Genomic DNA, 25,094 nt, shown 5'->3' with positions numbered 1-25,094 from the left:
CTAACTGATTTGACCTTTACTTTTGATGGGAATAAATGAAAGTTTAATAATTTTATCACGAACATTTTTTTTCTGAAATTCTCACATTTTTTTAATTGCCTACGTTATTCAGGTATGTTATTCAGGTTTTATTGTACATTTGAATAATTGCTTTCCATTAGTTCGGATTTCCATTGTCTAATATGATATAAATTGATTCGAAATACCTGAAAGAATCTGTAAAAAATTTAAAAAAGAGATTAGATGAAAAATAACAATTATATTAAGTGAAAAAATTTAAATTACATTGAAATAAAATACAAGCAACAACCAAAAAATTAAAAATAAAATTAAACTATTAACACGAAATGAAAATTAAAAATTATTAACAAGAAATGAAAATTAAAAAGTTTCCAAACCGAGTTAATTCACGACGTTTCGATTGTTAGTATTCACAATCGTCTTCGGGTGATAACTGGATACTGACAATCGAAACGTCGTGAATTAACTTGGTTTGGAATCTTTTTTATTTCCATTTCTTGTTAATAATTTTTAATTTCCATCTCGTGTTAACAGTTTAATTTTCTTTTTGATTTTTTGGTTGTTGCTTGTTTTTTCTTTCATTGTAATTTCAGTTTTTTTGCTTAATATACTTGTTATTTTTCAGCTAATCTCTTTTTCAATTTTTTACAGATTCTTTCACAGGTATTCCTAATTAATTTATATCATTTTAGACAATATAAGTCCGAACTAATGAAATGCACCAAGAACTACCTTTAAAAAAACGTTGAATAATTGCTGAGAGGATTCGGGTGATACCGAACAGATATTAAGAAAAAATTAAGAAAAATGGTAACTCAAATTAATAACCATGTCCTCATCCATGTTTTTGACATGTTGTTAGGCTTGCTATGAATAATCTATTTAACTTGAGTAATTTTGAAAGGTAAGATTTAGATTGAATCAAATGATAGATGAGCATGAGAAACAGTAAGCAGCATTTTTTAGTTTTTCATTCGTACATATTTATTGGAGTATTCATAATAGTGTCAAATTATAATCATTCGGGTGGTCCCTGCGATTGAGCAGTAACAATATCAAGTTGATTTATATTTATTAGGATTTCAAACTTTAGACAAATATTATAAGCTACATGATGAATAATGTGAGACGAGAAATGTAACGTGACGTTTTAATTGATTTATACATATAACACAAACATTTTAGGTGATTTTAATAGAAGACACGACCGTATACAGTGATGACTGATGACTGTCGACTTCAAAATAGTTATAATATTAAAAATATATCTAAAACATATAATAAAAACAAATAGGTATATGAAACTTGTATAAACTGTTCTAAAATTTCATTCATTCAAAATGCATGTTCTGACTAACGCTTCTGCTACTGCGTACGGATCACAGTTAGATGCTGGTCGTCTGTCTTCCAAGTAACCTTTCTTTTCTTCTGCACACCCTCGAGGAATGCGAACACTAGCCCCGCGATTTGCTACGCCTGAAAAAATAGAAACGAATGAATATGAAAACATTAGGAGTTTTTTTATAGGAGATACTCTTATTGAATGAAATTCAGTTACAATTTTAACCATGATAAATATATTGTGAAGCAGATGTTTCTCCTCTCGGGTTCAAAGAATCTTCTACTGAACTATACCTCCAAGATACACGCCCCATGTACCCCCAAGATACCATGTACATTCATGCCATTTTCTAAATGACATCGTGAAACACTAATTATCGAAAAAATTAATCGTCACTCAACCAGTTGAAATAAGAGGTACCTAATGCATCCAATCACCCATTGCGGACACTGAATAGTGAAATCACCAACATGTCGATTGGAAGGAGCAGAGTATGAAAAAAAGAAATTCAACAATGAATGGTATAGGCGTTGACTGTGAGGACGAAGATTATATCTCGAATTTCAGCAACGCCTGATATCTAGTCTCATGGAAATTCAAACCACGAATATCAAAGACTCGAGGGTGCCCAGGCTTTTGTTTTCAAAGCATTTTTTTGATTTTAGGAATTAAACCTATATATGTCGAGGAAGAAGGAGAACAACCAAAAGCGATGCAGATTGGCTCTACCAGTTTCAATAGAAGAAAGCTGTTAACCCAAAGCTTGAGAATAATTGAATTGTCTGCCAAATGGACACAAAAAGAAGTAAATCCTTTTTAGTATATTAAAAACAACACAAAATAATATTTCAACTCACCTGCACTGAAGTCATGGATCGAAGAAGTCTCATGCCTTCCTGTGAGACGACGTTCGTTATCTTTTCCCCCATTGGGATCGTAGGCCTGGATGTGCCTAAGGTGATTCCTGCTCAATTTGTCAATAGCTTTCTCAATTTCTCTGTAAAAAATACATTCAAGATGAAAATACATATATAACTTAATTATACAAATATTTTATTTCTTCATGAAATATTCCTGTTCGTAATAGAGTTCTGCCAAATGAATTATGGTACACGATGACTCTTCTAAACAAGAAATGTGCAGGAGAGCATAAAAACTGACCATTTCCTTATGAATAAAATTATTAGTATAGAATGAAATATCATGACATCTTTTTCAAGTAGATGTCATACGAAAAGAGGAGTTGAAGAAGGAACGATCGATATAATGACTATGAATTCCCCATACTTTCAGCAGACCAAATGCTCTACCATTTTCAGGAAGGTAGGAAATATTCAGTTCGTTGCTTGATACGAAGTGACAACTGACAAATTTGGTAATCGGAACTTTCGGGGAAGAACATATGATTACCGTCCGAGATTACTCTACCCTTTTGGGAGCTGTATACAACACGACGTGAATACGAAAAAAAATTATTCATCCCCTCAGGACGAGAAGTGTCCGTTCCAAGAGTATTCTTCATCTGACAACAGGACTTTTGAGTATATACATGACAGACTCGTACTGGACGGAGCCTCCAAAGTAATCTTACTGGAAACTCTGGCGTAAAATGGTTCTATTGAAAACTCTTCCCCAACAGCAGAACAAAAATTACGGTCTCTCGACTAGTGCCTCGCCAACCAAGTTAGAGTCCTCAGGAGATCATTATGACTGTTCTGGTGTTGGAAAAGTGTTTTCAATAGAGGAGATGTAATACCTGAATCAGCATGATGATGAGAGAACAAGTATTGGGGTATTCATTTTCAAGGCAGCTACCCGAGCAGCCAACGAACTCAAGTTTTCAACACTAACGAGGTGATCACAATCCGGTCACCAAGTTGGAACTCGTTCAGCAAAAGACCGACATACAAGCAGGAACAACATTGAAGATGTCGGCTTATCAAATCATTTGACCTTTGAATTTTAAGGATCGAGTGGGATGGAGTCTAAAACTGAAGGGTTCATCATGGTCTTCCAGGATATATTCAATAGGCTGAAACAGCTGTCTACCGGTAGCTCTTGAATTGAAATCAATATGGGAATAGTGCTTATATATATATATATATATATATATATATATATATATATATATATATATATATATATATATATATATATATATATATATATATATATCTTTTGATTTTCATGGAATTATTTTTCAGCAGCTTGACTGCATTAACCTTTCTCGATTTCATATCATTTCTAGAAACAAGTGGATTTGTTTTTCGATGGCATTCCAGGTTAGCTTTCCAAATTTCTGCTACCGCAGTTGTCGTGTGATTAGTTAAACCACCAACACTGACATAAAACTTGACAAGTTGACTTGGGTGTCACACCAATAGGTGGTTACACTTATATTTCGCTTGCGTTTACGCAGTTATTTTTATCAAGTGCTTTCCTAGTTTTTTCTCATTTTGTCTTCAATCGAGGACCGCCTGCCCGGTACTGATGATACCCAATAGGCTGAAACAGCTGTCTACCGGTGGCTCTTGAATTGAAATCAATATGGAAATGATCAGAAAGTACTTATCTATTTATCTTTTGATTTTCATGAAATTATTTTTCAGCAGCTTGGCTGCATTAACCTTTCTCGATTTCATATCATTTCTAGAAACATGTGGATTCGTTTTACGATGGCATTTCAGGTTAGCTTCTCATATTTCTGCTACCGCAGTTGTCGGTTGATTGGTCAAACCACCAACACTGACATGAAAACTTGTCAAGTTGACTTGGGTGTCACACCAATAGGTGGTTCCACTTATGTTTCGCCTGCGTTTACGCAGTTATTTTTATCAAGTGCTTTCTTGGTTTTTTCTCATTTTGTCTTCAATCGAAAAGTACTTATCTATTTGATTTTTGATTTTCATGGAATTATTTTCCAGCAGCTTGACTGATTTTATATATATATGATGTTTTGTTTTTCCGGGTGTTCATCCGTTGTGTACTATTCGATAGTCGACGTTTCGCCATCATCTCAGATGGCATTATCAAGACGAGTTACTGCTTCGCTTCGAGAAGAGTTACACCTCTCAGTAACTCGAAGCAGTAACTCGTCTTGATAATGCCAATGCCATCTGAGATGATGGCGAAACGTCGACTATTGAATAGTACACAACGGATGAACACCCGGAAAAACAACACATCATTGAAATTGAAAAAAAATATGTATATCATAGAAGACCACCAGCACTTTCATGTAGCAGAGCAAAATCCACCCCCTCGCGAGCAACCCCTGCGAAACCACCCCTAACTTTTGTTTTTCTAATGGCAACCCCATGTTGTTTGTCGTTCAACTGACAGCTCTTGTTATTTCTCAACCAACGATATATCATAATTGTTCGAGAAAATTGAATACGTTAGTGGGTACTATTAACTGGACTGATCGAATTGTTCTGCATTGTAGACACCAGAAAAAGTGTACGCTACGCAGAAAAAGAGGCGATAAAATGTTAGAACTTTTTGTGCTTCCTTTCATTCCTCTGATATCTGGATGACACATTGCCATCAGTCGTGATATTGTTGTTGTATATCAAAATGCCTTTTACCTTCACTCCCAACGAATACGTTGATATGCTTTTAATTTTTGGTGAATGCCGAAAGAATAAACGTGCTGCGGAGAGGCTGTATGGGCAGCGCTTTCCTGATCGTCGACAACCAGGTCGTAATACGTTTTCGTATGTAGAAAATACCATGCGAACGGGATCATTTCCAGGAACAGATCAAGTACATCCTACTCCCGTGCGAACTGAGGAAAATTGCATAAATGTGTTGGCCTACGCCGAAGCACATCCTCATATTTCGGTTCGTGCATTGGCGGTAGAGATTGGGATCAGTAAGTCATCTGTGCAAAGAATTTTCAAACAGTACAAGTATCATCCCTTCAAAATTCATTTACACTAGGGACTCAGACCTACCGATTTCGAAAGACGAACGGCATTCATTGCTCACATTCAAGTTTTAGTCCATGACAATCCAAACATCCTCAATCAAATCTTGTGGAGTGACGAATCCCGCTTCCATAATAATGGTACTGTTAATCGACATAACATGCACTATTGGTCACAGGACAACCCTCACTGGATTAGAGAAACCAATTTCCAAACAATGTGGGGTGTGAACGTGTGGTGTGGTTTACATAATGGACGACTCATCGGGCCCCATTTTTTCCAAGACACTTTGACGGGCCACCGATATTTACATTTCTTGGAAAATTGTTTACCTGCCCTCCTGGAAGATATTCCACTTGAAGAACGACAACAAATGTGGTGGCAACAAGATGGTGCTCCTGCACATAACCATAATGTAGTTACTACATTCCTCAATGATACTTTTCGAGACCGTTGGATTGGAAATAGTGGACCTGTGCGATGGCCTGCACGTTCTCCAGATCTCACGCCACTGGACTTTTTCCTGTGGGGATATCTGAAACGAGTTGCCTTCGAAACACAACCAATGAATATTGACGATTTAACCCAAAAAATTTCAGAGGCTTGTTATACCGTTACTCCGGAAATGATTAGGGCTTCCTGTACTCGCGCGCTGATTCGGCGACTTGAAGCATGTGTGGCAAGTGCTGGCCAACATTTTGAACATTTTCTGTAGTATCATGTATCAAAATACAGATGACCTCAAACATTAATATTTCATTTGTGTTTTTATTTTCTATGATTCTGCATGTCATTCTACCTACCATGATACATCATTGACCGAGAAATGAAAAAGACTGTAAGTTGAACCAAAACAAACATGGGCGTGCCATTTGAAAAATAAAAGTTAGGGGTGGTTTCTTGGGGGTTGTTTACCAGGGGGTGGATTTTGCTATGCTGCATGAAAGTGCTTGTGTTCTTCTATGATACATATTTTTGTTTTAATTTTTGTTCTGCAGGTAACTGAGATATCTGCTGGCCTAAAAGCTCTGGGACACCCGGTATATATATATATATATATATATATATATATATATATATATATATATATATATATATATATATATATATATAAGGTTAATGCAGTCAAGCTGCTGGAAAATAATTCCATGAAACAAAAAAAACAGATATTAATCATCTTAGTGAGATATATCCCTATCTTTTGACGTTAGATAGAAATCCATATAACAATGTTTCAATGAATTCACCCAATCTAGCATTAATAGAATAATGTACTTTATACTTCAATCCAAATGTTATTATCCTACATTCACTTTAAAAAAGCTGCACAGGTAGAAATTTCCAAAAATAATTCTTTAATTTAATTCAAAGTTGGTAACAGCTTTTATCACTAGAACCACTGACATATGTCATGTCAACTATCTGTCAATCCTTCCAAATTAATGTTTTGTGAAATTTCGACATGTGACATTATTCTTCCTTCAAAATAATTTTAAACTGTAACGTTTTTCACAAATATTTTATCCAATATTAGACATCCTTTAACCAGTTTTATAAATGTATTGTATCAATGTTCATCCATCATGTTGTGTCCAATATTTTAAATGACCATCGTATGAAACATCCTCAAAAAGTTGTAAGTCTAACCATTCATAATTATATATTAATATTACTTACACCCTCAAATTGTAGCATCCCTGATGATGGAAACAATTTATTAAATTTCCGAAAGCTTGGACAAACTTTAAAGAGTACTCTTTCATTTGCTGCTTAGCCCCATTATTTGTTGGTTCCATTCCTAACTAGTCAGCAACGATTACCTTCTCCTCTATATATATATATATATATATATATATATATATATATATATATATATATATATATATATATATATATATATATATATATATATATATATATTAGAACTAATCAATGATGAATACTTACACAATACCATTCTCTTCTCTCATCCCCTTCGTGGAGAAGTTTGTGTGAGCTCCAGCTCCGTTCCAGTCTCCTTCCATGGGTTTGGGATCAAAAGTCACTATAACACCAAAATCTTCCGCCACACGATGCAGAATATATCTAGATACCCAAAGTTGGTCACCAATTGAAATACCATGGCATGGACCAACTTGGTACTCCCACTGAAAAAATTACAGTTAGTTGCAATGATGAAATTTAAATAATAATAATAATAAATGATTTTTATTTTAGCAGGCGGAGGTTAGCATATATTCTTGCAATATATTCTTCCAAGCCTACATGATTAGATACATACGAAAAAAAATATTACGAAAATGATTTTAGGTATCTGTTGAAAAATAAACTGAAACGGGAAACATTCTAAAAAACTGTTTTTGGTTACTCGATTTCAAGATTTCTGTTTATCCAGACCCTTATTGCTACATCTATATCTGAAACGGAACAAAGAAATCTGCTTTATATTTTCTTTGATATTATTATAGATAGTAACGTTCTGATAAGGGAAAGATCGCTTGAATTGTTTGGTTTTATGCTGTGGGATAGAATATTCATTTCGATTTTTGAGACTTTTATAATGTTTATGGGATCTGTGTGTCAACTTCTTCAGGAGATATTAAAGATGTTGTTTCATTCTGAGGTTATGAACAAAGTTATCCAGATACAATTCTCTTCTGTTGAACATTTTCAGCCACCAAATCTGATGTATGAACGGAAATACATGATCTCTGAATTTTAAGCAAAAAATCAACATTGTACTTGCATTCTGAACTTTTTGTACTCTTGATTATAATGAGAATATTGTGAGATTTTCACAGTTTACAAAACCTTAAGACGTATTTCACTATACGATAGCTTCTTTAAGCACGTTTAATCCTGAAACACTTCGGTTTTGTAAATTTGAAAGTACAATATGGCTTTATTATATTCAATATCTTTTGTAACGAAATCTGCAATGCGGATAAATTGATATTATTTATTCAGCCAGAGAAGCGAAAAATTTCTTAAAATTAAATAGTAATTTTTATACTTGTTCGGAGAGATTTGAATTCAACACAGGATTATGGCGTTGATCGTATATTCATACAAGGATGTCTTTTTCAGAGTTTTGGATGAACTAAATTTCAAACGTCATTAATTGATAAACTTGATGTTTCTCTTTTGACCATATACCGATTGTGTATTTATGAACGAGATATTTGATCTCATATATTTGGAGTCAGAGGTCGTAGTTGAGATATAGTTCACTGAAGATATTTCACATCAATAAGTTGGCAGCAATATAACCATAAAAACCACGTAATGTTAAAACTACGTAGATTATTCAGTGCATCCCTTTTATTTTTTGAACGGGCATGAATACTTCATTTTGAAGTGAAATTGACGAATGAAACTTTCAAGACAAACACATTAATATCGATATTTTTAGAAATATTCCTTTTTATCTGCCATATGGCAATTCCAACAACCCAATAAGAATGTCAGAACGACAATGAACATCATTGTTCAGTTAGAATATTCTCATTTAGTTTTCGGTTTTACTAGTAGGAAGGTAACACGTCAACAATCTCTAAAATGGTCAATTCTCGTCCATTAGAAGAAAAAATTGAAGAGATTTTTATTTACGGTGCGACGCGTAACTTTCATGAGACCGAAAATATTTTGAATGAACGTTTTTCAAATCGTCTATCTGTAAAAAATATTTGAGGAAACTAGTATCCAAATTCACAACTACCGGTAGTGTACATAACAGAAAGCCCCTAGGTCATCCGTCCATTCAGGAAGAACAGCAAGTGCAACTAATTGGTGAGATGGTGGTAAATTCTGAGCACAGTCTACTTATTCCGTCGCGAATGTTTGTGAGGTGTCTCCTTCTACTGTGTTGAGACTTTTGAAGAGGAATAGGTATCATCCATACAAAATTGAAATGATACACCAAGTAACTGAAGATGACCCTGATCGAAGAACAGCATTCTGCGAAATCATGACGGAAACCATTGCAAGGCATCCTACATATCTCCACAATATGTGTTTTAGTGACGAATGTACATTTTTTAAACGGAAATGTTCACAGACAAAATTGCCGTTATTGGAGCGACACCAACCGTCACGTTTTCTGGGAAACACATACCCAAAATCCAAAAAAAAATTTTGTTTGGGCAGGAATATTGGAAAACCATATTGTAGAACATCTATTTATTGATCAAAATTTAACAGGGGAACTGTATTTGAATATGCTGGAAACTACTGTTGAGCCTCTCATCACTGAAATCGTCGAAGCGAATCCAAATGAATTCGATATGGATATTGTATTACAACAAGATGGAGCATCACCACATTACTCCAGACAAGTAAGATACTATTTGGATACTACTTTTCCCGGTCGTTGGATTGGCCGTTGCAGTCCTGAAGAATGGCCAGCCCGCTTGCCAGATTTGACACCTTTGGCCTTTTTTATGGGGCTATTTGAAGCAAAAGGTGTACGAAACTGAACCTGCTTCAATATTGGATATACGGCAGAGAATAATAAATATTTGTAGAGATATTGACGTTACTGTGATCGAAAATGCTAGGCGTGAAATATCGGATGGGCTGTTCATATTTTAAGAAGTTCAAGGCAACCATTTCGAGCATTCCCTGAACTGACCTTGAGCTTATTACCTCATATTATGTAGTTAAATGTCAATATATTCAGGCAATTATTAAAAGTTCCGCCATTTTGTAGTAGTTGAAGATATTGACATTATATTCTAGGGTTGTGAAGCATTTGTCAGGAGCTTAGCAAAAATGTGTCACAAAACTCCCCCTTTCCATTTAATTTTTTTCCCAAATGGCGCCCAGTCATCATCTTGAAAGTTCCATCTGTCCATTCAACCCAAAATAAAGTATTCATGCATTAATTTCATTATCCCAAATTTCTATTTTTTGAGTTGACCCAAAACAGTGCAAAACAGTGGCGTATATCATATTCGCATAAGGAAATAAATTAGCATACCTACAGAAGAGAATTAGTTCAATTCAAATTAATGAAAGACGTTATATATTTTTGAAAAGGCTTTTGGAGAACATAGTTTTATATCAATGTTTTTTTCGAATTTCAATATTGAAAGTGTATTATATAATATACAGTTCCTCTTTCCGAAACAATACTTCATTTAATATGCCGTACCTGGTTTCAAAATGGAATGAAAATATTTTTCATTCCACAGTTGATTGACCATCTATGTGAATATATTCATATGAATATATATGAGTTTAAATTGGTGAATTATTATCAACTGCATACCTGACCAGGCATAACTTCAGCGTTGGTGCCTGAAATATTAATTCCCGCATACAAGCAACACCTATAGTGTGCTTCCACAATACTCCGAGCGTAAACTTTATTCGCACCAACACCACAATAATAAGGTCCTTGAGGTCCTGGGAATCCATTTTTGGGCCATCCTAGAGGTCGGAGGTCCATATCGAGTAACGTGTATTCCTGTTCTATGCCAAACCAAGGTTCAGTATCCTTGGCTGCCTCCATTGCCTGTAAGCAACCCACCCTCTTGTTCGTATCGGCTGGTTTCCTATTGTATTTGTATGCGTCACACATAATTAATTTGTTGTTGCCTCTCAGGAAGGGATCGTTATAGATAGCAACGGGTGTTATGAATACGTCAGAATTTGATCCTTCCGCTTGTCCTGTGGAACCACCGTCGAAATTCCACACCGGAAGTTCTGAAATTAGGTAAAGGAGATTTTTTTGAAAAAGAAACTATTTTAAAATTGGAAAAGGAATATTCTTGAGAGAGAATTTTGGGAAAAAAGCTTTTTGGCTTTGGACTTCTCCATCATCAAACAAAAAATGCGTTTGTTTAATGTGTTACACTTTCCTTGAATCAGAATATCGAATTGCATACACTGGTTGGAGGCAACTTATGTGAAATCTACTGGGAATTTATATCAGCTCTGTTACATCAAATACCATCCTTCTTAAGTATATTGAGAAGGATGGTATTTGATGTAATTTAATGTAACCAACGTGAAAGAAGATGAAAATTAGCGATGATGTCAACTATTCTGAATCTTTACTCATGTATGGGGCAAATTGCAACTGAAACATTTCTGGAAGGATTGCAATGCCCCCAAACCTAATTTCCTTCGATTTTTGCTACCTGGAGATAAGTCCGTAAGGACCTACTGTGTGAAACCGACAACACTAGAGAACATTTTTCTGCTTTATCACAAAATAAGAATTAATTGAAGTTCGGAAAGGAACTAAAATTAGTGTTAATGCATGCATAACCCAATATAAAGGGTGTAACTGAATAAGTGTAAAACATTTAAGGGGGTGATTCCTCATCGAAAAAAAGATAGGATCTTCCATATAAAGAAACTTCATTGGAGTATCTCTTGTTAAGATACAGCCCCTTAAAGGGGGTACATAAAATTTGTATAACCTTTTTTTTTCATAAGCACTGAAAAAGTTACAATATTGGAATTAACCTGACGTTTTGTACTACCAAAAAGACACTTACCCAGTAATTTATTTGGTTTACCCCATGATTGTAAGGGGTGGAAAAGGCAACCCCTAAAATTTATTTCCAATGTAACTTTTTGTCTTATTATTTGTTTACCATTTAAAAATTTATTTCCGATAGCCTGTTTCATTTTAAACAAAAAAAGGTTTCTTGGATTTTTTGCCCAAAATAATCCAGTTCGCAGCATAAAATTATTTCACGAACAACTACAGAGATACATCGTCATAAATGCGAACTGGATTTATTGTTATTTTGTAGTTAGTATCTGCATTAAACGATGAAAGGTTAATGAACATAACTAATTTATTAATAACAAAACACACAACATGTAGAATCATAGTAAATGTTCAATATGTCTACCTTCAGACATTACGCATACGTCTAGACGTCGGCGCATTGAGCCACGTATTCGCTCAAATATTCCTGGAGTCTCTCTGATTAGCCTGCACGCATCGATGATGCGATTTCTCAAGTGCTCTACATCGCGAACAGGAGTACGATAAACCAAATGCTTTAAATGGCCCCAAATAGAGAAATCGAGAGGATTGAGATCCGGGGATCGAGCGGGCCAGTTCTGTTGTCCTCCTCGACCTATCCACTGATTTGCATATGTTTCAGTTAAATGCTGACGTGCTATCTGACTATAATGGGCGGTAGCCCCATCATGTATAAAAAACATATCCCTTCTGACGCCCAAAGGAACTTCCTCCAGCAGTACTGGATGCACTTATCTTAAAAATTGAACGTATGCCTCACCATTTAATCGAGGAGGTAGAAAATGAGGCCCAATTAAATCATCCCCAATAACTCCGAGCCACACGTTAAGAGAAAACTGTTCTTGATGGTTAGTTTCGACAATAGCGCGAGGGTTTTCATCAGCCCATATGTGGTAATTATAAAAATTAATAATCTTGTCCCGAGAAAAACTACATTCGTTTGTGAATTCTATCGTCTTCAGAAAGTCACAATTTCTTCTAATCATTTCCAGCATCCAATTGCAAAATTCAAGACGGTTCGGAAAGTCTCGCGGTAACAGTGCCTGTACTCGTTGCAGATGGTAAGGGTATAAGGGTTGTTCCTTTAAAATTCGAAATACCGTCATATGATCAACATTTAGCTAGAAAGCAATCTTTCTAGTACTGGTAGTAGGTTGTTCTTCAGTTCAGTACTGCTCCCTCAAGCTGTGTTGTTCGTACTTCTCGATGGCGACCACAATTCTGCGTTCTTTTGTCACATGAATCATATTCTCGTAATCGTTGATGAAGTCGAGCAAATATTCTATGTGAAGAATGCTGCCGTTGAGGATACATTTCAGCATATCTTCTAGAAGCTTCCAACCCATTCCTGCGACAGATGGTAAACGTAATGCATGTCAGCCATTTCCTCTTTTGTGTATGCCATTTTAATAACAAGTGGATTATTAAAGTAATAAATTAGGAACAGAACAACAACACACAGTTAGTATTAATTCAATTTCGAAAATTCACAATTCACTTACAGCGTCATACCAATTTAATTGTCACTATCGTTAGCGACCTACTAGATAGATTAGTTTCGTATTTTCGCATTTATGACGATGTATCTCTGTAGTTGTTCGTAAAATAATTTTTTGCTGCGAACTGGTTTATTTTGGGTAAAAAACCCAAGAGACATTTTTTGTTTAGAATGAAACAGGCTATCGGAAATGAATTTTTAAATGGTAAACAAATGATAAGACAAAAAGTTACATTGGAAATAAATGTTAGGGGTTGCGTTTTCCACCCCTTACAACCATGGGGTAAACCAAATAAATTTCTGGCTAAGTGCCTTTTTGGTATTACAAAACGTCAGGTTAACTTCAATATTGTAAATTTTTTAGTGCTTTTGAAAAAATTTGTATACAAATTTTATGTACCCCCTTTAAGGGGCTGCATCTTAACAAGGGATGCTCCGATGAAATTTCTTTATATGAAAGATCCTATCTTTTTTTCGATAAAGAATCACCTCCTTAAATGTTTTACACTTATTTAGTTACAACCTGTAGAACGTTGTTTGAATATCTCTTGTGGAATAATGTTTTTTAAATTGTTTCAGTTCATTTTGTTACCTGTTTCTTTCAGCACAATAAATAAAAAAATCGTTATTTCTTCGATTTAACGACTTTTTCATACTTATATCAAGAAACAGATACATTTCCGATAGAAATCTAATAGTTAACAGTTTGTTCCGTTTGAAAAAAAAACTGAGGAAAAGGTGACCCCGGGAATTAATTAGGAACTCAAACTTACAAAACATTTGTTCACCACTCTGATTAAACATCAACTGATAGTCGGTATAACCTACTCGGCTTCTCAGTCACATATTGACACGACTGTGCATTGAAAAAAGCAAGCGATTGATATTTTCTTGAGCAATAATGCTCCGTTTCTCTACTGCTATTGCAAATAACTCTTCTTCATTTTGGGGCGAGTTAATTTGGTTCTTAACTGCTCTAGAAACAAAATATCACATGTTTTCAATAGGATTCTGATACGGTGAGTTAGGTGGCCAGTCTAGTTGGGTAATTTGCCCTTATTCCAGTGCCTCTTGGACCATTGTTGCTCGATTTTGCCGGGCGTTGTCGTCCATGAGATGGAATTCTCACCTAATTCGTATGGATAAAAAATGTCATGTTATCACGTAAAGGAATTGATACTGTTCGTCGAGTGAACTTTATACCACCCACAGCATTACTGTTTCTCGTTGAGTAACCTCTCGTGGAAAAGCATTTCGATTTTTACGGGCATATTGAACCAAATACATCGGTAGTATTTGGTTCAATCTTCACTTCTCTTCTCTCTTCCATGTGATACTCGCGGTCGCCCACAACGTTGATTTCTTGCCACTGTATCAAATTCCTCATATCTATGAACTATTCATACGATAGATATCTTAGAATGTTTAACATCCTATGTATATGGTGATTGAAATGTTCAGCATCATGCAGGGCAACAATTATAGTTCTGCTGAAAGCAAAAATGTCATGCCCTGGTGTTATTTCAAAAAAAAAAAATATCCATTTACCGTGCTGAACATTCAGTAGAACTGTCCAATATTACAAAAATGATTGTAACAAATCAGCAATATGTTATCCGTTAATATTTGTGTTCCGTTTGATCACCAGATAGTTGAAAAACATAATAAACATACAAGTAGATTAAATATGAGCGGTTCAAAACTTTTGACGAAGTGTGTATTTGCATATTTTTTGATTTCGTACAAAGTTTTCAAATTGCTCATTTCACTGATTTTTTGATTTATTGCTTTATTATCTTCATCGACATTAATGATCGTTTTAGGATCATTCTCACTCAAGGATCTCTGGTTTAGAATGAAATTGTAATTTTTTATAACTTCCTAGTAACGTAATTGTACGGATTTTATAGTTCAGTATTAATATACTCCTGTATCGTGTATACTCCTATCCAAAATTCGTGTTGGAAAAATACAGTGTGGTCGTGAAAAGTTGACTCCCTGAACTTTTGAACGAGATATAAAGATATAAAAATCTGACTGAGTTGACCTGTAAAAATAAATAAATGAATAATGAGGCGTCACTCATCACTGAGAAGGTGATCAACTTCTCTGAAAAAAAAACGTGTTTTGTTACCTTATGTGATAGGTCTTTATATTATCTAGAAATCAAGAGGTGATTATTCTAGTGAAGGAAGAAGCATTTATTGCTGCCTCTTTTTACCTAGTACCGTGGAAAATGTAAGTCCCGTCGACTTTTCTGCGCTTTTGTTATATACTTAGACTGCTCGTTGTTTCGTTTTCGACTGACTTTTGAAATGTTTATACACACCGAGTTCAATTGTTAGAAAAATTGCTTTGAACTCACCTTCGGGTTTTATTGGTACAAAATCCAAAGTGCGTGTTTTACACCTCACATTTTCACCCGTACCGTCAATCCAAATATATGTCGCCTGGCACTTTCCGTCTGGAATGGGCAATGTCAAATAATGCTGAAAAAGAGTCTTATCCAAAGCTGCGTTTGGCGAATTCTCCAACATTTTTGCCATGAAGAACTGAAATATAAAATAAAAACATCTGAATATATATATATATATATATATATATATATATATATATATATATATATATATATATATATATATATATATATATATATATGCTGTTTCAGCCTGTTGGGCATCGTCAGTACCGGCCAGGCGGTCCTTGAATGAAGACAAAATTTGAAAAACCAGAAGAGTAATTGATGAAAATAGCTGCGTAAATGCAAGGGAAACATAAGTGGAAACCACCTATTGGTGTAAAACCCAAGTCAACTGGACAAGTTTTTATGTCAGTGTTGGTGGTTTGACCAATCAACCGACAACTACGGTAGCAGAAATTTGGGAAGCTAACCTGAAATGCCATCGGAAAACAAATCCACATGTTTCTAGAAATGATATTAAATCGAGAAAGGTTAATGCAGTCAAGCTGCTGGAAAATAATTCCATAAAAATCTCTGATCATTCCCATATTGATTTCAATCTAAGAGCCACCGGTAGACAGCTGTTTCAGCCTATTGGGCTTCGTCAGTACTGGGCAGGCTGAAACAGCTGTCTACCGGTGGCTCTTAGATTTAAAACTTGTTGTATGCTATTATTTATGAGTGGTCGATTTTTTTTATAATGAGAGTTAAATCCATCAATTAGATAAAGACAATTATCTTCTGTTACAACGAATAAATCATGGAAGATGCATTTAGAGCAGATTGTGCAGATGCATTCATTCTCATACATCTACGATTTCTCTTATACGCTTCAGTTCCATCTCTATTATATCCATCAAGAATAACTTCAACAATAGTTATTATATAAATGAATAATGTAATAATTGATGATTTACGCAAAACATACATGTTGCTCAAACAGTGTATATGATTCTATCCCTTTCGAAAAGTTTCTGATTTCAAATTATATAAAAAACAAAGATTTTTAAGAAATCGTCTAAATAATTTTTTTTGTAAATTCTGAGAAATATTCTTTTTTGATAAGAACATTATGTGATTTTGGTGGTTAAATTAAAATAAAATGAGATAAAACGGATACCTTCATCATTTTTTGGTAATCATTGTAGCAAATCTGGAAAACATAATAATCAGATTATAGTTATTATTAAAGTTGAACTCGAAAAAAATCATTATAAATCACGTATCTGATGAAATGGCCAATAAATAGGCCAACAATGAATTAGCGACAATTTCCTGATAAATATATTCAACTGGCAACTGTGGTTATGAGTAACCTTGCACATTCAAAACACGTGGACAATAATAGGCTTGCTCACTAGAATTTTGATGCGCTTTGTAAAAACAAAATAAAATTTGACACGTGATAAACGTGTGTTCGGCGACCTATTTTTTTAATTTTACACCAGCTTCACGACTTAGGAATCTCCTGATTTAGGTATTGTGGTAATTTGCGAGTAAATATTTATATTATCTCAAAATGAATAACGCAAACTTTGTAGTTTGAAACAGAGTAAAAATTTCACATTCAATTTTTTTCTCAGCGATAATTCTGCCAAAACGTATTTGTTACTACTGGGTGAATCACAACTTAAAAATATATTTTTGGAATAAGATGATATGATACTATGAGCTTCGTAAGTTATAAGAGTCTCAAATAATATATTTTTTTCAACATTATATTTCAATTAAATTTTTTGCGTAATATACAATTCGACTAAACCTGTGGCCAACCCCATTGAAAGTACTCAAAAGCTCACAAAATCGCAAAATTGTATGAATTAAATAACATATTATTTTTTATCTCTGGCGAATCACAAAATTACCATTCAAAATTTGTTTCTGAGAGGAGCAGGGGCGGCTTTACCTACAGTGCAAGGGGTGCACCTGGGCCCAGAGTGTTAGGGGAAGCCAAGGCCCGCTTTATAAAAATCCTCACTGTATGGTCGGCACGAAGCGAGCGCCTGTTCATATAAAAACGGAGTGGTGACAAATTTTCACAACTTCTGGATATTCTAGAGCCTGCCTTAACAAGCGAATCAATTTATCCTCGTCCATTTTCATAGGTACTGTCTGACATCGTGCTGTCAACTGATGGAATAGCAAAACAGAGAGACGGAAACTTCCAAGGCACGTTTTGACAAGTTGATGCTGGCAAGCGCTGGCCGGCGACGCGCTCACCAGCCCAGTCCGTCACAGTACGTACCGTTTTTTGCCGGACAGGACCGGAGAGCTGTAATCCTTTCCGGCGGCAGAGGCTCTTGGCTGTACCGTGCCGGGCTAGTGGCAGCTTGCGGTTGTCCATTCATTTTCATTGTTCCAAACCTATATGTATTTTGACGGGACTGGCCGTGCTGTGCTGTGCCGGCCAAGTGAGCAACAAGCTTCACATATACCCCATTCAGCATGTGCTGTGCCGCTTATCGTTTAAAATTATTTGTATACTAATGAATCAATTTCTGTGTTCCAGACTACCTTCGCAACCCTCAGAATTCACCCCACATTGCTAGTCACAATGGCACACAGTTATAGATCATTTTCAAAACTGAAAATAAATAAAAACTACATTTGTCGCAAAATCGATCAACAAATTTGTCAATAATCAGCTTGAGAATAGGTCATATCAACCTAATAAGCATATTCATGCTCTCAGGAAAAAGATAACCAATATGTCAACAATACAAAATTTTCTGAAGAAATGTCTGAGAGATCATAGTGAAAATCTGGATGAAATTATAAAATTTATGAAAGCTACAGGGCTGTACTCGAAAATATAAACAACAATAAAAATGATAAAAATAACAAACTAATAGTAGAAGACCAATGACCTCGTAGTCGACGCCTTTAAACCACATAAAAAACTGTATTGCACATCGTTTGTTTGAATGTGGTTGACTTTCATTGTATAATATGATACTAATTTGGTTTGAAATACCTGAAAGAATAAATAAAATCAAAATGAATAGCGAAAATATCAACTGTATGAAGCAATAAAAGATGAAATGAAATACGATATAACGAATGAAGTAAACAAAGTTAAAGACGAAAATGGTCACAGAGTAAAAAAGAAAATTAATTGAAATAAATATAAGCGAAAAATTAAACAATAAAAAAAGATTTCAAACCACGACGCTTCGATCGTTAGTATCTACAATCGTCTTCGGTTGATGACTAGACTAGTCATCTCTCGGAGCTATAGTTCAGTCATCACCCGAAAATGATTGTGGATACTTATGATCGAAACGTCGTGAAATAACTTGGTTTGAAATCCAGTTTAGGTTTTCTATTTTTAATTTTCATCATGATTATTTTATTCGTTTTATTGTAATTTCATTTCACGTTTTATTGCTTAATATATTTGATATACAAATATATTGATTATTTCAATTTTGTTCTTTCAGAGATTTCAAATCATATAAGACTAAACTTTTTTGACAGGTTTGGGCAACTGTCCTGAACAGGACGATTCTGAAAGTAAAGGTGATGGCATTTCCTCCTACGAAAACGCCATCTATGGGATCGACAGATGAGTTGATCCACGAATATCAAAGATAAACGAGGCTCCCAAGGCGGTCAGTTGCAAAGCGAAACATTGACATCGACCACAGTTCCTTTTGGGTCAGTGGTTCATGTTATTTGAAACGAATTTCGATAATTTGTTTGGTCTGACTGATATACTGAAAGATCTTTTATATAATTAACGAATTCAGGAACTTGTTCTGGTATTGAAAAAAATTCTTGATTTGTTTCAGCTTGTATATGTATGTAGATACCAATAAAAAAAAACTTATCAACTGAAATGGACATGGTAAGTTGAAAAAATGTTAATAAATACAATTTTTTCATACATGAGAATTACCGTGACAATAAGTTGTAGGCGTTGTTTACGTTATTTGAAAACAATTTTTTTGAGTTCAATAACTTTTATTTATATTAAGTTTCAACGATTCGAATTTATTTGTCTTATTTATTAGGACCGAATCAGCTACGTAAACACTATCACACAATGTGTAACAACCTTTTGTCGTTTGCATAAACAACGTATCTACCCGTCATGACATTTCATTGAGTTGTAAACAATGAATTGCGAAAAACTGCCATCAGGTTATCACGTGCCTGACTAGGAAATGTTTTGAATGAGTTCTGGGATATAATAGTAATCAAATCAACAGCTGTTATTTATTAGCAACCTGTGACATTGAACACAAAGTCACGGAGAATGGGAAATTTTATGAGAAACATTTTGTTGTCGGTTAGAGAGTGATCGAATGTTAATTTTTTTTGTTTACAGGTTGTTACTCTAAGTAGCGTTTATATGGGTTTAGGCATTTGAAGAAACCTTTGGAATAGGCAATGTTATTGATCACTGTCATATCATATACATTTTTGTGATTCAGAATCACAATTATTCAACTGAATCAACATTCAAAAACGTATGACATCCGGACGACGTTGACTTAATTTAAAATTATGAATTTGGGCCACATGCAGATAATGTTTTACGGGCGTAAATTACCAGTTATACTTGCAAAATATTTTCGAAAATGACAATTTTAGGTTTGTCAAAAACAATTGTCTTTATAAGTCAGTAGTATTTTCGTTTTGCAAAGTGTGGATAGGTACTTGTATGTTCTTTTGAATATACACTGCATTTCTGTAATCTGAAGATTGACTTCATATTCCAGGATTGCGAAGTATTCGTCAGGAGCTTCAAAATAATGTGTCACAAGACCCCATTTCCACTTAATTTTTTTCCCAGATGGCGCTCAGTCGTCATCTTGAAAGTCTCTTTTGTCAATTTCACTTCAAAATAAAGTATTCATTAAGATTCCTAGAAACCCTGGTGTTGGTAACGCTTAGATTTTGTTTTGAACTTTTTGAAGGAACCACCTGTTGCGTTTAACAACACTTACGAGAGTTTTCCCAAGATGGCGCTATTCTGAATTGTTGAGTCCCCGCTGAGTCAGTCAAGTTAATTATTATCTGTCATTGTCAAAAAGAATTTTCAACTTTTGGTATTTTGAAATTGATATTTTTTGTCATCCCAATATTTACATTGTTCGCATTTTTTATTATAGTTTTCGTTCGTTAGTTCTCAGTTATTTTAGTTTGGTTACATTTTTCAGTAGTAATAAGGAATAGTTTTTATATAGTGTATAAGGATACTTTTTGTAAAATCGGACAATTCTGTATTTTGTGTGGACAGTGTAAAAATTCGAGTAATCATCTGTATTCAGTGCCAAAGGTAAATGAAACATTTTATAATTACTGTCAATCCACCACGGATAAACTAAGTTTGTATCAGCCTACACCAAAAACCAACTTCATATTTTGAATAATCCTTCACCCTTTCAAATCCACCTTCTGCTACTAGAGTATCATTACTTTCTTAATCATAATATCAAATTGAAAATAAACATTCACTTATGCTTTTTTAAAATTTTTTTAAATACAACTTAATACTTAGTTGCAAGAAAAGTCTACTCATAGAATCATAGATACCTACAGATGAATATTACAGTATGCAGATAGATTTATTGCATTTCTACAGAATTATTATGAGAAGTAAGTAAGTTTACAGTTACATGAAATTTATCATACATTTAAAATATCATGATATTAATATCAGCATAAAATTTAAAACAAATAAAAAATTAAATCGATATCAACAATTAATAAATCATAGATTAAGTTTGAAAATCACTGACTGAGTAGGGCTCCATGTCAAACAAATAGTTCCCCAAGCCTAACAGAATGTTGTATATTTTTGAAATCTTGTGGAAAATTATAGTAGAACTCGAGGGTGTTGTTGTACTGTGGACTTGTATAAAAAAAAATTTATTGGGTGGTTAAAAGACTACTCATGTATGATGAGAAACCTAATGCTCTCTTAAATATATACTCGTAGTAATTGTTAGCATATAGAATTCCAAGCAACCAAACAGTATGCTCTTTTACCTTTACTTGTTCTCAATTGGTGATTTGAATGGTTTTATTTGTGCATTGTACCTGATCAAAATCTGTAATTTATAGGATGAAAACAAGAGGAAACTGTGGATGGATGCTGTTAGGAAATATCTGCCTGATGGTGCTTTTATTTGCTCAAAGCATTTTCCCATCCATTTCATTGGTGAGAAAAAACTATTGAAGGGTGCCAAACCATCATGCATGTGAGTATTCAGTTTCTACAGCACTACCTATAAATCCTATCAAAGATTTGTATATTTTTTCAAGGTGCACTTATAGAGAAGTACTTAATTGTATGAATTTCAAGAAAACGTGCACCATTTCCAGAACCAGTTTACTAATAATTTCTGTAGTTGGAAAGTATCCGTTGAATAAGGTATCAAAAGCAAATTTGATCACATACAAATCAAGAGAGAACACTTGGTGTTATCAAAATGATAAATATGAAATTATTTATATATGAAATGATGAATAACCCCTTCTAGCTTTACCTATCTACAAAAAAAGGTTCTTTTCAACCGGCTATTCTCTAACGGTAACCCTGAGAAGTTCGCAATTGGAAACAAACACTGTATGCCATTCATTTCTCTTGAAGATAAAAGATTGTTGTTGTTTTCAGTTCAACTCAAGCATATCAATGTCCTTTTACAAATTTCATATAAGGCTCATAACGGACTTTAAAGAAAGTTATTGATAACATAATATGAGAAGAGATATTTATGTAACCATTATTTAATTGAATCATGTTGAAAAAGGGATATGTCACAAATTGTCCAAATGTGTGGAGTTTAGTTATAACATTTCATATTATTTTTCATTTCAATGATCGCAACTGCTGTTTTGTTCAATATTTTACATCATATTTTCCCTTGATACCTTTCATAAAAATACATCATTATTCAATACGGGCTAATATGTGCTAATATCATTCTATAAACAAAAGGTGATAGCGAAGAAAGGGGTAAAGTTGAAGAACATTTTCTATAAATGCCTGTTTCACAGAAAATTAACTTCATTAACTTTACCCTCTATTTCCTGATATTTCATATTTGTCAATATCTGTGTAAGCTTACTGCTTACACATGGAAATAATAAATACGTTGTCATTATTATAAACAGCCTCTTCTGAGAACATAATAAAAAAAAGCTGTATCTTTTAGAATCTTCTTGTGAGACGGTTATAATGAAATGCCAGTAGGAATTTTGAAAAAAATTAATGGAAAAGTTTTTATCGAACAAAGGGTTATATTTAGCTTAGAATCGCACGTTGAAAGGTAAGATTTCGTTAATCCCTGTTCGCACAAGTTTCGACTTCTGAGGGCTGCCGTTCTTAGGGGAACGACAGCTGGTTAACAGAAAAACCAATTTTAACCAATACCATTTCAGTTTATTGTCCATGTTTATTTACAGGATCTCAATTTATTCATTTGTATATAGGTGAACCCCAATTTTTGTTTACAGTAAATTATATAACAAAGAAAGCTTGTACTGTACCGCTTATACTACTACTATAATTATTATACACATTTATGTGTGTTTAATGAAGGACAATTAAAGGGTGAGATTCTTAAAAATATTTTCATTATCACAGAAGAAATTGATTTCAGAGTAGTTATTTTCATGTCTCAACATTTTAGATATAGGAGAATAATACCATAGTAAGTTAAGTGATATGGTGTAATAAATAGCTACATTTGTCTAATGGGCCTCTATGGAACATTGAAAGTTATAAGGGAGAGAATTTCTGCGCAATCAATTATACCAGATATAATTTTGAATGGATAAACTAAATCTCTAAAATCGAATTGAATGTATGAACCCATCCTGCCTAATTTCGTAATAGTTAGTTTCCTGGCTTTGCTCTGATCATTTTCGGTAAAAATATTCGACTGCAACTGAGACTTTCATATTCAGTTGCTTTGATGAAGTAATCTTACAGAATGAAGTTGATACTGAAATTAGTTTCAATGAATACTTGTCAACGCCGCTGAAGGTGACTGTCATAGTTGCAGTTAAAACGTTTACAGTTTATCAAAGAAGACAATAGCAAAACCTGGAAACCAACCAAAACATTGAAGTCAGTCATAAATCATACTAAATGAGCTATTGAAAATATCTACGAAGGTTGCTGAAATTTTCCCAGATTCAAAGATTGATTTTCATTTTTTTATAACTGGTTTTATTTTTCAGTTCGCAGTTGGATTATCCAGTGGAAAAAACTCCCTTTGAAACATGAACAACTGAAATACTTGAGTCCCTATATTTAGTTCTGTGGTCAGTTTTTTCAAGGAATATTTGATAAAGCATCTGCCAAATATCTACTAAGGATTGTGTGATCATTTATATAGTTTGATTAATTCAATTAAATAACATGTATTGATCCAAATGGTAAAACATGTTTTAGACAAGTAAATTGATGGATATAGCCGTTACTAAGGGGTAGAAGATGTTCATGAAAAATTTGGATTTAAGACAAGTTCTATTGTGATAGTCATTTTTATAATAAAAATACGTATTTTGATATTTTTTATTTTTCATTGAAACCGCTCCTGAACTTTCACTAAACGTTTTTTCTGGTCCATCCTGTAGTATTCTACCCGATTCACTAGACTCTGTCCCAAAACATCCATTGGTAAATTCTAGTAGTATTCAACTAGAGAATATTCCTAACCCCATCTTGGTTTCAAATACTTGATAACATCCAGATTAAACCAAGATCATTTGGAGGTGATAAGGTTCACATATCCATAACAATTCCAATCAACTTTGTTGTTATAATTTTCAGCACTTTTTGGGATGATGAGAGCTGCAGGTGGATGCAATACTCATCCCGAGTCAATTCAAGTTGGACAAATATCTCTTCTTCATATTGGAGATCTGAAAAAAAAAAGCAAAAATTTATATTCTATATTGAAATAGAAGAAAATATTTCCGAAATTGAAGAGAACTTCTCAGGTATTGATGAAGCTTTCGCTTATTTCTGTGGATATGTTGCGAAAAAAATTAAAGGCAACACCAAATGTGGAGAATGTGTGGATTCGATATTGGGGAAGGGAAATGAGATGTTCAATTCTCTCGTAAGAAACAAGAGCAGGAGATTTTTAACATTTGAATCACAAAAAATTAATAGCTTTCTTCACAATGTTGAAGCCACAATATCAGGTGTTTTTGAGAGGGAACTTAAAAGAAATTGCCTTTCAGTCATTTCAAGCAAATTGTCAAATTTTTCTCCCAAAAATATTGTAGGTTGTGAACACCACAAGGAAAAATTGTCAAGAGAGGCACTGAGGACATATTTGATCTCTAGTTGAATATCTGATGTGCTAAAGAGC

General features: G+C 34.0%; 1 protein-coding gene and 1 long non-coding RNA gene across 8 annotated transcripts in view; one reads left to right on the top strand and one right to left on the bottom strand.

The window, feature by feature from the left end:
* Positions 1 to 1,157: 1,157 nt before the first annotated feature.
* Positions 1,158 to 25,094, bottom strand: part of LOC111510537 (glutamine synthetase-like) — a 79,513-nt gene continuing 55,576 nt past the window's right edge. For all 7 annotated transcript variants that reach the window (XM_074173217.1, XM_074173220.1, XM_074173216.1 and 4 more), the window contains exons 2-6: positions 15,661 to 15,847; positions 10,562 to 10,998; positions 7,240 to 7,439; positions 2,221 to 2,360; positions 1,158 to 1,497 (exon numbers count right to left, since the gene is read on the bottom strand). In XM_074173217.1, the coding sequence (XP_074029318.1) occupies positions 1,349 to 1,497; positions 2,221 to 2,360; positions 7,240 to 7,439; positions 10,562 to 10,998; positions 15,661 to 15,847 (1,113 nt within the window). In that variant the 3' untranslated portion in view covers positions 1,158 to 1,348. The remainder of the gene's footprint in view (positions 1,498 to 2,220; positions 2,361 to 7,239; positions 7,440 to 10,561; positions 10,999 to 15,660; positions 15,848 to 25,094) is intronic.
* Positions 17,830 to 24,285, top strand: LOC141481562 (uncharacterized). The gene is made up of 3 exons (XR_012465036.1): positions 17,830 to 21,040; positions 21,829 to 21,965; positions 23,953 to 24,285. It is a non-coding gene; the product is annotated as an uncharacterized lncRNA (long non-coding RNA).

Source organism: Leptinotarsa decemlineata, unplaced genomic scaffold (genome assembly GCF_025532065.1).
Source record: "Leptinotarsa decemlineata unplaced genomic scaffold, Ldec_3_MD MMD2_tig00000218_RagTag_RagTag, whole genome shotgun sequence".
NCBI lineage: Eukaryota > Metazoa > Arthropoda > Insecta > Coleoptera > Chrysomelidae > Leptinotarsa > Leptinotarsa decemlineata.
This window is presented reverse-complemented; position numbering and strand designations above follow the sequence as displayed.